Here is a 13,061-nt window from a genome sequence, read left to right as displayed (position 1 = left end):
TGTTACTAAGCTGCTGTTCACTTAAAGATGGCATGAAGATGGAGTGAATAATCAAGGGAAGGTTGAGTTGACCATTGCAATTTAATCTTGGATATATGAGTACTGTCAAGCACAATACTGAATTGTTGAAAACCCACTTTATATCAAATATGAAGCAGGAATAATTAAGGAACTAAATCTACGTGTAAAAATATACATTTGTAGGCAAGTCATGCTTTGAATATTTGTCTGACAGAATTTGGGAAGGAACTACAGATGTTAATATGAGCAAAATCTGTTATAAATGCAGAGGGTGGATATAACTGGAAGACAGAAAAATATACAATAAACAGAATTAGAGCTACTGACAAATGTGAAAGGGACAAAGTAGACATAGAAATCAGTGGAGTCTGTGAGGGGCAAATGACACTTGGAAGAATATGTGGAAAGAAACAATGTGACTTATATAGTCACTGCTGGATGATCATGTTTGCAGACAAGGAAAGATCTTGGTATGCATCTTTTGGGCATATAGTCCTTTTGTATTTCATTAAGCAGACAATAATCTCATGAAATGTGTGCAATTTTTACTTAAAGTGTCTGTATAACCTAAATTGATTACTTTCTTCAGTTTAAATTATGAGACTACTTCATCATGGAAAGGAGACTATCAGAGAAAAAGCTGGGACCTTCCTCCCTTCCCTCTCTCTTTTTCTTCTCTTCTCCTTTCTTTGATTCACTCCACACCTTCCTTCCTTCCTTCTTTCTTCCTTTTTCTTCCTTCAACATAACTTTTATAATTGGGAAAGGGAAAAAGTATCTTTGTATTTATACTTTCACCTCTCAAACCTTTCCACACCATCTCTTTTTACACAACTTATAACATCACTAGATTGTTTTTGTCAAGTTCATAGCTCCTAAATATCAAGAAATTAATTTTTGCACACAGAGAATTTTATGATCTGTGCTTATGTTTCTAAGCTCTTCAATGAGTAGAGAATTAATCTAACTCTGCAAACCAGCTGTATGTTTATAGTTAATAGACTTTCAAGAATAGGAAAGGAATATTTTAATTTTCAACATTTCAATCTGTCAATTAAAAATACATCTTAGGTGAAATCATATTATTAAAAAATATTCATACAATGTTTATATTGTACCAAATCAATGAGCAATCCCTAAATACTACAACAATTCTAGTGTTCCATTTTTAATTCTGGAGAGTTAAGTCTTACTACTAATTTTATTTTAAGTAATAGAAATAGGGTATTTGGTTATAAGTTGTGGAGATGTGTCTCCTAGTTGCAGAACTTTTTATCCAAAAGATCACAATGCCATTCATATGAAAGGAGATTTTTAATACTCTACAAGGGTTATATTTTGAAAGGAATAAAATGTATATAAAGATGATTGCCAATATTCTGGCACTTAGAAATATGTTCTAAATAGCACTGACACTTCTTACTAGTCTAAAACAAATAAAAGGATTTAAATAACATCAATATCTACCAACGAAGCCAGTTCTATTGTAGTGAAACACCCAGCAAATCACATCAGAATGTTTAATTACTATTCAATGAACCGTTCTGTTCAGTGTGTCAGTTCAACTTAGAAACCAAACAAAACACTTCTTTGTTTGTCAAGCAGAGGCCATTAAGACAAGCATGTTCTAAAACTGCATTTGAAGGATGAAATGCTTCATTTGATCTTTTGAATTTTAATGTCAGAAGTTCATTTGCGAAGAAAATTAGGTTCTCTAAAATGACAAATACAGTATTCTAAAAAACTTGGATTAAAAATGAGATTTATAAACTACTTTCCTGAAAGATGTATATACTAATTAATTTGTAAAAGAGTGGCTTTAAAATTTGAGATATTAGGGAAAATAATTTGTTAGCATAATAATTAAAATGCATTCAATTATGGGGATGGTGTTTTGGAGAGTCTCTTAATTGATAACTGAATTTGGATTATAATTATCATAAATCACTTTATGTATATATATATGACAATATTTGAAAGTTAAATGTGAATCATTCTAGAATTATTAATAATACTTCAAAAATCAGCAGTACTTGGCCTAAAGTTACAAATGTGCTTTACTTTTAACACAATGATTCAAATGAACTACAAATTTGCAAACACATAATTAGAAAATATGCAGTGTCAAATGCATTTCTGTTTCTAACATTCACTGACATCTTGTATACTGGGATGTGATCTGAAATCTACATGCATGCCAGGAACTAATGATAATGTGGGAGTTTCTGGTTTTGGTGGTCAAAGTTGAGTTCATTTCACAAAGCTGTATACACAACATAATGTCCCTTACATACTTAAATATCCATTGCTTATTTCATTATCTGTCAGCTTGGTGGTATCTATTATATAACAACACTTTTTTATTATTCTCCTTTCACAATTATGTCATCTTTAAAATGCCCATGTATTAACAGTCTTTGATTCTTTGATGATTTTATAGGTTTTAAAAATTATTTTTAAGACAGTCCTGCATATGTAGAAGCCTATATTAAAATGTTTAGTTGACTGATACACAAGACTTTCTTCTTCTAAAGACAATACAATGAAGAATGCTACTTCTTACATTACTGTGGATATAAATTTAGTAAATGGATATTTGAAATTCATACTGTTGTCATACATATGAAATCTTGTGATAAAAATGCATTCTTTCTGGTTTTGTTTAATCTTACCTATTTTTGTTTCTTTTGCAGCAAGAATTTTGGATAGAATCGTCTCACTGCTATTTAAATATATTCTTTTTTTCTGTCAATTACCACAGGTTTAGTCCCTATGAGTGGTATAATCCACACCCTTGCAATCCTGACTCAGACGTGGTGGAAAACAATTTTACCTTGCTAAATAGTTTCTGGTTTGGAGTTGGAGCTCTCATGCAGCAAGGTATACGATTCAGCCTGCTATTTCCCTTGGGCACCATGTCCCACTCTTTGCTGGGGGTGACAGCTCTCGCTGGCACAAGTCGCTTGCATGGGTAGCCTCTGTGCATGTAACCATAATCCAGCTTCTCCATCTATTTAATGCATTTAATGGCCTTCTCAAATCCCATTTCAGAGAGATTCTGAGAAAAGAGCTCTGCAAATCCACATAGAGTATAATCATATACTATATTTATTAACCCACTACAGGTACATTACTCCATAGACAAGCAAGCTAACCCAATTCATTAGCTAGAAGCTGCACTGAAAGAAATACTAAAATTACATCTCCTTGAGGCAAGAATCCATTCTACAATACCTGTTTCTTGTCTCAATTTGATGTAAAATATTCTCCTCTTTCATATTAATTCTTGATTAGATGCATCTGTATTGCATGATTACTAAATTGCATATAAATTTGTAAATTTAAATATTAATCCATTTCTGTTTCTTTATAAAATGTTAGTTATACTTGATAACTTATAAGAATATAAAATACTGCATGCCTAGGAGTGAATGCAAATATGTATTTATTAAACTATTTAAAATTCATAATATGAAGGTTAAAAGTAAATTCTATAATTTACAAAAATTATAGCATACATGTAATAATATATCTGTATGGTTGTCATTATTAATTATTATTGGCTTTTCTAGGTAGAAATTTTAATTTTGATGGTGTGGTTTATCTTGTTAATATTATGATAGTTAAATAAAATTCCAACAATAATCACACATACATATTACACACAATGAAATAATATTTTGGCTAAGAATATATTATATATTGAAAATGTAATTTTTTCAGTTTTAAAGTTAGTAAATAGAATCAAATATCAAAATTTCAGTGATTGATGATAAGTGGAATAAAAAGAAGAATGTGCTTTATGTATTCATTTTGAATAAACTCATTTAAAGATGACATTAAGATTATTTATTTTTATTTATAAAATGAATATTTAAAAAGTACTATGCCAATGCATGTTTAATATTCTGTATAAACCCATTAAGTCATAACTATTACATTTTAATCTATTTCTTAAAGTGAGAATAGTTGTTAAAAGAAAAAATTCTTAATTTGACTTTAAACAATACTTAATACTTATTATAAGAAAATCCTACTTAGCTGAAGAAAACCCTTTCCCTGTGAAGTTATATTTGTGACATCTCTTTCTAAATAATACTGATGCATTTTCTTTTCCTTCACATTGGGTCTATGGTAAGGAGGGTTTTTGTTCATTATTAGGCTCACAAACTGGAGTTATCTCATGGCTTTAACATAATCTTCCTAGGTAATCTGCTAACAGTTATTCTTAGGTGTCTTCAGCATCTAATCCTCATAACCAAGGTCTGACCACAATAGCATGGTTCTTTTTAAATTTTGATAGCAATATGAAAACTAAAATATTAGTCCTTGAAATTTACAGTTCCTAAAATTTTTGAAAATCCTAAAGACTTGGTCCATTTACCAAATGAACTTAATTATTAATGATAACAATTAAAAATAAATCTATCTGCCCATCTATAAAGATATGTAATTGAAACAATAGGAATTTCAGAAATGCTTTTGCTTGGCCATGTTCACACCTCACCGCTGGTGGATACATGAAAGAGGAACCCATCCTATCTGGCTGATGCCCTGATCCCCAGGAATTAGTGGGATATAGTGTTGGACATGACGTTGCCTTGAGTACATGACAGTCAGCCCCTAACCAGGCTCTGATTCACAAGCCTAGGAGGTGTCTGGAGAATTTCAGTCTGTGGGTAAGATACAAACTTGTGGTAATTGAGACAGTTGTGTCAAATGTCTCCATCCACTATGCTTTTATTTCTTAGTCTCTTTTGACTTTCTTTTGTTTTTTGTTTGTTTGTTTTTTAAATAAACTAACAGTAAAACATGCAGCCAAAGCTGCTGATCGTCTTGGGTGTTAGTGTTTCAGTGTCCAAGTGTGTTGTCTGGCAGGGCCTAGGAGCAACTACACCAGAAAGGTACCATTCTGTTTGTTTTGTTATGCTTTTCTTTCCTTACAGAGTGGTAGACAAGAGTCTGGAGCTGGAGTTGGCTGTCATGTCCAAGTCTGTCTGCTTTTAAGATTTTGTATATTCAAAATTGCTAGGGTAAAATGTACTGAAGTGCAAGGTGGACCATTTTATATAGGATGCTAATGATAGTGCATATTCCTGATGTTAGCGTGAATAATTTGTTTTATTTTTATTACCTCTAGAATAGTATTTTCTTGTTGCATAGGTGATTACATTCAAGTTATGACTGTAAAACACATCATCAAAATGAGTCTACCTTTGCTTCATTACATTTTACTCAAGTCTAATAAATATTAACTACTCCATGGTCATCCTTTTCTGAATATAGTTTCAAAATGGTTAAAAGTGGATGATAATATTTTTATATATATATATTGATGAACTTAGTATATACTTTAAACAAGAATACTACATTCTGATTTAAAGATATAATTATCATATAAAAAAGAGACAAGATTTTATATTTTAACATTTTCTTTTATAAACTAAGTAACCAAAAATTAATAATAATGACAACTAAAATATATTTCTCAGATCCCATTCTCAGTAATAGCATGGGCAGGCAACTCCAGACATTTAATTGTGATATATTTAGGCAATATTACATGTGTATAAAGATACATTTGTGTTTATTTACTCACTTCATTGCCTTAATGAAGTTTAAACTTCATAATGGGAGATATTCGCTTAATTACAAGTAAATAGTCTTATTTTCTTTTAAAATGATCACAGGCCTAATACCTTACACCTCTGTAAGGCAGGTGATTAAATTAAAAAATTATCACCACACAACATTGGTATTTAAATGGTAAAGTATGGCTTCTTTGCCATTTGTCTAAGATCAGGTATAAATATGAAGAAGACACAGTTGAATTGTCATTAAAAAGAAACTTTCACAAACGTAGTAAGAAAATGAATCAGAATCTGAGTTTAGTAATTAGTTCTGAAAACCATTTAAATAGTAAAAGTCAAAAAAAGAAAAACTGCATGTAGTTTATAAACTGCAGAGGTTTATACTCCTCCCTTCTAATGTTACTTTTCTAAGACTTTTTACATGTGAATGTATTAATTGTCACAAGGAGGCATCTCAGGTAAGGTCACTTTCCTGTCACTATACATGATACCTGTTTCTAGAAGTGGCATAGTACTAAAATTGACCTATGCTCTTTCAAACGCTGCTGCTTCTTTACTTAAGCAGTGTGTCAATCTTTGACTTAAACTTTTATTACACAGTGATCCGGTTCTTCCACTGTGAGCAAACATGTCTGACAGCTGATCCAATTGTCTGTATTCGTTTCACCTTTCCCCCAATCTCTGTTAGGTTCTGAGCTCATGCCCAAAGCGCTCTCCACCAGGATAGTGGGAGGCATTTGGTGGTTTTTCACGCTTATCATCATTTCTTCGTACACTGCTAACCTAGCCGCCTTTTTGACCGTGGAACGCATGGAATCTCCTATTGACTCAGCTGATGATTTAGCTAAGCAAACCAAGATAGAATATGGAGCAGTTGAGGATGGTGCAACCATGACGTTTTTCAAGGTAAGTCTTACTTGCTACTGAAACATATCCACAAAACCCACAAACAATCCTTTGTATTTATAAATGTAATGATGTAGTTAAATAATTGTGTGCCATATAAATAGTAGCACATAACTAAAGGGAATAAGTTGTACAACTAAAAATATGCCCATAATGTCTAATTTTATTAATACTTGAAACTTTGAGAAGTACAAATGCCCTGATGATGTTTACTGAATATTTACAAGGATAGAAATGGAAAATTTAAAATGTAGTGTATATTCATAATTGATAGTAAATAAAAATTTTTCCAAGGTAACCTTTTTAATGAGATTGTATCTTTGATTGAAAATGTGGTATCTTTGAAAACTAAATAGCATCAGTTTTCAATCTTACATATATTCTATGATGGAATACTTGCATAGAAAAATGTTTCTAATGCATGCATTTGTTTCAGTTAAGCAGACTGCAATAACTGAAAGAAGAGTCAGTTTTTATAATCTATATATTTTCCAGTCTCCAATTTGGCCATCTCATTAAATTTGTAGTGGCCTGCAGAGGAACAACTTGTGCAACATTTCTGTGAACGGTACAATTGTGTGGTCTTCCTAACAGAGAGTGTCTTGTACTCCTCATTTCTCAATTGTTGCTCCTTCACTGGAATAAGATACAGCAAATAGCAAATTTCCACCTGGTTTTCTAGTGTCCTTTCTGCTTGCTTTTGTAGTTCATCAAGTACTTGGTTAATGGATTACTATTATTTTTAAGTACTAGTAAATGCCTTTATTGTTCATTCAAATACAAATGAAAGCTAATATAAAGAAGACATTTTTATTTCAAAATTATCTCACATTTTTAAATTATTTCATCAAACATACTTTACCAGCTTATCTAGTACCAGAAATACCCCTCCTCATTGTCTGCACCACATATAGTAATTGCTTCTATGGATATAAAAGTTTGGTTACAGATAGAAGAAAAAATTCACAAAGACATCACTGTTATTTAAACCACAAGCACACAAAGTATGCATTTATTATGACAATTCTTATAAAGCTGTACTAGTTTTGAACAGTTCAGTTCAAAAGGAAATCAAATTTCTCAGTACTAGATACATTCCATTTACTTAGTTACATATCATTTTAAATTTTTAATTACTTTTACTGAACTTATAGCTAATATAAAGATTAGAATTTTATGTTTAATTAAAGTCATTACTAATTAGTGAGATTTATTAATGAAATATCACTTAAACATTTGACTCAATATGAACTGTTTTGCTACATCAAGTACAACCGACCAACTTTCCCAATTATGTGGAATTATTAGGGTTTTTGAATCTTAAATATTTTCTTACAAACATCATTTGTAGATATGGCTAAATGTATATTGTTTGTATGAAGTGCTTAGTGGGCAATACATCTAAATTATTTCTGTATAAAATGGCCTTCTGGAGCTCAGCTTGTTTAATTATACTGATCAAGATTCCACCACAAAGATTTGACACAGAATGATTTATTCCTGTGCATTATGGGTTTCAGGATTATAGTTCCTTATTTATCTTCTCGAAAACTTACATATTTTGTTACAAATCCTGCATTATCCACATGGCTCATGTTGAAGAACGTAAAAACAATTATAAATAAATAAGTCTCTTTTACTCTATATATTGTTTCTCTTGTTTAAACTTCCACACTTTCTTGGCTATCACTTCTATCCCCTCAGCTTCTTACCTCTTTTGTTTTCTACTGTGGCTAGCCTGTCTACTTTCACAATTCCTTGCTTCCTACTCTTCTTATCCTTTATTTTTCTAATTAAAACATGAGGTTGCCTCCAGCACATGGAGAAATCAACATAGATCAACTTCTACTTACAACAACACAGGCTTCCTTTAGCACTGAAAACTTCTGGAATGTACACTGGTTAAAATAACAACTATACGGAGATAATGACTTAGCTAACAATTACCTTCTGTTGTTGAGTTTATCACATTCTAAATTCTTAAGGTTGAAATCAGGAAAAATAAAAACAGAAAGCTTACAGGATACATGAATTGTAGATTTAGATATATTTTATCTTTTTAAATTTAAATTAGAGACAAGATTTTTAAAAATGTCAATGCTGGTCCCCACTCCCTCCAAACTTCCTCTACCCCCATGTAAGACCCTCAGAATGAGGAGTCTCCCAGTTTCAGTCGGTACCCCCAAGAACTCAATGTCCAGTCCAGTTTCTGCAACATGCAAGAGGCTTTAATGAACAGGAATCCTTTGCTCAAACAGGCTCCCTCAGCATGCAGGCTGAGAGAAGCCCCATCCCCCTGCCAGCCACAGGTGTTTTTAAAGGCAAAACCCACAAGTTTAGGGAAGGGGTGTAACCCTCTGTCCATTGGGTACTTAAACCTTTGAGGGCTGATGGTCTTTTTGTTAGGGTTGATAGACCTTAGTGCCTCCAGTGTGCTAATTAATCTTGTCTGGGCAAACAGGAGTTGCAGCTATCTCTTTGTTTCTTAAGGACCCTATTTACCACCTGCTGACTCACTTACAAGAGGGGCAGTGTGAATTCTTGGTATCCTTCTATCTCAGGGCCTTGTGAGTGTAAGTTAGCAAATTCCAGGGAACTGATATTGGTCTGGGTTAGCTTTCCAGGACAGACTGTCCTTTATTTCAAGTTGTATGTGTGTGTGTGTGGGGGGGGGCGGTTTCCTTAACTTTACTTTTTTGTCTTTCACCCATTTGCATCCTGCCTAGACACTCTTCTGTGTGTCTAGACTCCCAAAGTCCATCCATATACTAGGGATAAATACTGATCCATTACCTGAGGTCCCACAGTTTGCACAGGGTGTCTGGGTGAGTCCTATGCTGGTTTCTGGTTTCCCAGCTATCAGTTTGGGGTCTATGTGCTCAACTATGTTCAGGTCAGCTGTTTCCGTGGGTTTCTCCAGCCTGGTCTTGACTCCTTTGCAACTGGGTTCCAGGAATTTGGCTTATTGTTTAACTGTGGGTGTCTGTTTCTGATTCCTTTAACTACTGGATGAAGGCTCTAGGATGGCATTTAAGGTAGTCATCGATTTCATTTTCAAGGATAGTCATTTAAGGTAGCCTCTCCATTATTGTATAGCTTATTAGTTGGGGTCATCCTTGTAGGTCTCTGAACATTGACTAGTGCCAGAACTCTTTAAACATATAATGGTTCCCTCTATTGTGGTATCATTTTTCTTGCTCTCCCTGACTTGATCTTCCTGTTTCCTCATGTTATCTTCTCTCCTCTTTTTCTGCCCTTCTGTTTCTCCTGACTTCCTCTCCCCTCCCACCCTGATCCCAATTTGCTCAAGAGATCTTTTCTTTCTTTTTCTCTCGGGGGGAGGGGGTACTAGCTTCTCTGGTGGTATGGATTGTAGGCTGATGAACTTTGCTTTATGCCTAAAATCCATATATGAGTGAATACATACTATGCTTGTCTTTTTGTGACTGACTTATCTCACTCATCATAATTTCTTCAAGTTCCATCCATTTGTCTGTGAATTTCAGGGGTCTCTTCTACCCCCACACAGAGTAGTACTCCAATGTGTAAATGTACCATATTTTCTTTATCCACTATTCAGTTGAGGGGCATCTTGTTTGCTTCCAGGTTCTTTCTATTACTGCTATGAACTTTCTACTGCTGCTATGAACATAGGTGAGCACATGTCTTTATTGCATGGATGTGGCTCATATTGGTATATGCCTAAGAGGGGGATTGCCGAGTCCTAGTGAAAACTAATTCCCATTTTCCTGAGGAACCACCATACTGATCTCCAAAATGGCTGTAGAGTTTGCACTCCCACCAGCAGTGGAGGAGTGTTGCCCTTTCTCCATATCCTCTCCAGCATGAGTTGTCATTGATGTTTCTAATTTTAGCCATTCTGGCAGGAGTAAGATGGTATCTCAGAGTTGTTTTGATTTGCATTTCCCTGATAGCTAAGGATGTTGAGCACTTTCTTAAGTGTCTTTCAGCCTTTTTGATTTCCTCTATTGAGAATTTTCTCTTCAGTTCTGTACCCCATATTTTAATAGGGTTATTTGGTGTTTTGGTGACTTGTTTCTTGAGTTTTTTTGTATATTTTGGTGATCAACCCTCTGTCAGAAGTAGGATTGGTGAAGATCTTTTCCCAGTCTGTGGGCTGCTGTTTGGTCATGTCAACTGTTTTCTTTGACTTACAGAAGGTTCTAGGTTTGAAGGGGTCCTGTTTTTAATTGTCAATCTCAGTGTCTGTGGTACAGATGTTATTTTCAGGAAGCAGTTACCTATATAAATTATTTCAAGGGCACCTCCCACTTTTTCTTCTAATAAGGTCAGTGTGGTTGTACTTAAGTTGAGGTCTTTGGCCCATTTTGGACATAGGTTTTGTGCATTGGGATAGATGAGGATCTATCTGTAGTCCTCTACCTGCATCCAGTTATGCCAGCACCATTTGTTGAAGATGCTTTATTTTTTATCATAGTATAATTTTGTCTTCTTTTTTAAAAATCAAATGTTCACAGATATGTTAGTTGATATTGGGGTTCAATTTGATTCCATTGGTCTACCTGCCTATTTTTGTGACAATACCAAATGGATTTCAGGACTATAGAGCACTACAATATAGCTTGAAGTAAGGGAGGATGATGCCTCTGGAAGTTCCTTTATTGCACAAGGTTGTTTTGGCTATCCTGGGTCTTTTGTTTTTCCGTATATAGTTGTGTATGGTTGTTTCAAGGTCTGTGAATAATTGTGCTGGTATTTTGATGGGGATTGCACTGAATCTGTAGATAGTTTTACAAGACTGTCATTTTTACTGTGGTTGAACCTACAAATCCAAGAACATGGGAGATCATTCTATTTTCTGGTATCTTTTTTAGTTTCTTTCTTTAAAGACTCAAACTTTTTGCTGTACAGGTCTTTTACTTGTTTGGTTATAGTTACTCCCAAGATATTTTACTTGTTTGTGACTATTGTGAAAGGTGATGCCTCTCTGATTTCTTTTTCAGCCCATTTATTGTCTCTTTATAGTTGGTTACTGATTTGTGTGTGTGTGTGTGTGTGTGTGTGTGTGTGTGTGTGTATGTGTTTGTGTGTGTTCTATCCTGCCATTTTGCTGAATGTTTTTTTTCATCTGCAGAGTTTCCTAGTAAGAGTTTTCAGGTCACTTATCTAAACAATCATATCATCTGCACATAGTGAAAGATTGACTTCTTCTTTTTTAATTTGGATCCCCTTGATCTCCTTTTGTTGTCTAATTGTTCCAGTTAGAACTTCAAGTACAATATGGAAGAGATATGGAGAAAGTGTATAGCCTTGTCTTGTTCCTGATTTTAGAAAAATTGCATCGAATGAATGTCTCTCCATTTAGTTTGGCTGTCAGTTTGCTCTATATTGAAATTATTGTGTTGAGGTATGTTCCTGTTGTGTCTCATGTCTCCATGACCTTTATCTTGAAGGGGTGTTGAAACTTTAAAAGGCTTTTTCAGAATCTAGTGAGATGATCATTTTTTTTTCCAGTTTACTTATATGATGGATTACATTGATGGATTTTTGTATGTTGAACCAACCTAAATCCCTGTGATGAATCCTACTTGATCATGGTGGATGACTGTTTTTGGATTCAGTTTGCTGGTGTTTTATTGAGTATTTTTGAATTAATGTTCATGAGGCAGATTAGTCTGTAATTCTCTATCTTAGTTGTATCTTTGTATGATTTAGGGTATCAAGTTAATTGTAGCATCCAAAAAGACTTTGGTAATGAACATTCTGCTTCTATTGTGTGGAACACTTTGAGGAGTATTGGTATTGCTTGTCCTTTGAATTTCTGGAAGAATTTTTTTACTGAAACCATCTGGACCTATTTGGGGGACTTTTGATGACTGCTTCTATGGCATTCTGTGTGGATTTTACCCTGCTTTTTCTTTTGTCTTATGGTAAAGTGGGATTATCTATTGTCTATGTTTTTGTGAGTGTAGTTAACTTCCTTTGGTTGGAGTTTTCCTTTTAGTGTATTCTGGAGGGCTGGATTAGTGAATATATATTGTTTACACCGGGTTTTGTCATAGAATATCTTATTTTTTCCATTTCTAGTGGTGATTGAAAGCTGTGCTAGGTATAGTAGTCTGGGCCGGCAACAAATGGTCTCTTAGTGTTTGTAGAACATCTATCCAGGTCCTTCTGGCTTTCTAAGTTTCATGGAGAAGTCTGGTGTAATTCTGATAGGTTTGCCTTTATTTATTACTTGGCCTTTTTCCTTTGCTGTTCATAATATTTCTTAATATTCTTTTTTATTCTGTATGTTTGTTGTTTTGATTGTTTTGTTGGCATGGGACTATTTTGTGGTCTACTTTATTTCGTGTTCATGTTTTTTCTTCTTTGTTATTTTATATATCTATCCCAGTTCTCCCTCCCTTCCTCCTCCTCTCCCTCCATGTCTCCCTCCCTCTTTTCTTCTATCCCTCCTTCCAATGCCCCTGACTACCACCCTCCCATCCTAGTCACCCCCAACACAAACTCCAAAGGGAGGGTGATGCCTTCCAGCAGGGATCAACAAAAATCTGTCTG

The 13,061-nt window shown here is 34.1% G+C and overlaps 1 protein-coding gene across 1 annotated transcript in view; it reads left to right on the top strand.

Annotated features, from left to right (window-relative positions):
• The window catches only part of Grik2 (glutamate ionotropic receptor kainate type subunit 2), a 628,441-nt gene that overhangs the window by 503,060 nt on the left and 112,320 nt on the right, over positions 1-13,061 (top strand). Inside the window, exons 13-14 of the mRNA XM_051206151.1 lie at positions 2,783-2,901; positions 6,301-6,518. Coding sequence (XP_051062108.1) covers positions 2,783-2,901; positions 6,301-6,518 — 337 coding nt within the window. The remainder of the gene's footprint in view (positions 1-2,782; positions 2,902-6,300; positions 6,519-13,061) is intronic.

This window comes from Phodopus roborovskii, unplaced genomic scaffold (assembly GCF_943737965.1).
Source record: "Phodopus roborovskii unplaced genomic scaffold, PHOROB, whole genome shotgun sequence".
Classification (NCBI taxonomy): Eukaryota; Metazoa; Chordata; class Mammalia; order Rodentia; family Cricetidae; genus Phodopus; species Phodopus roborovskii.
Note: the sequence above shows the minus strand (reverse complement) of the source record. Positions and strands in the feature narration are given on the sequence as shown.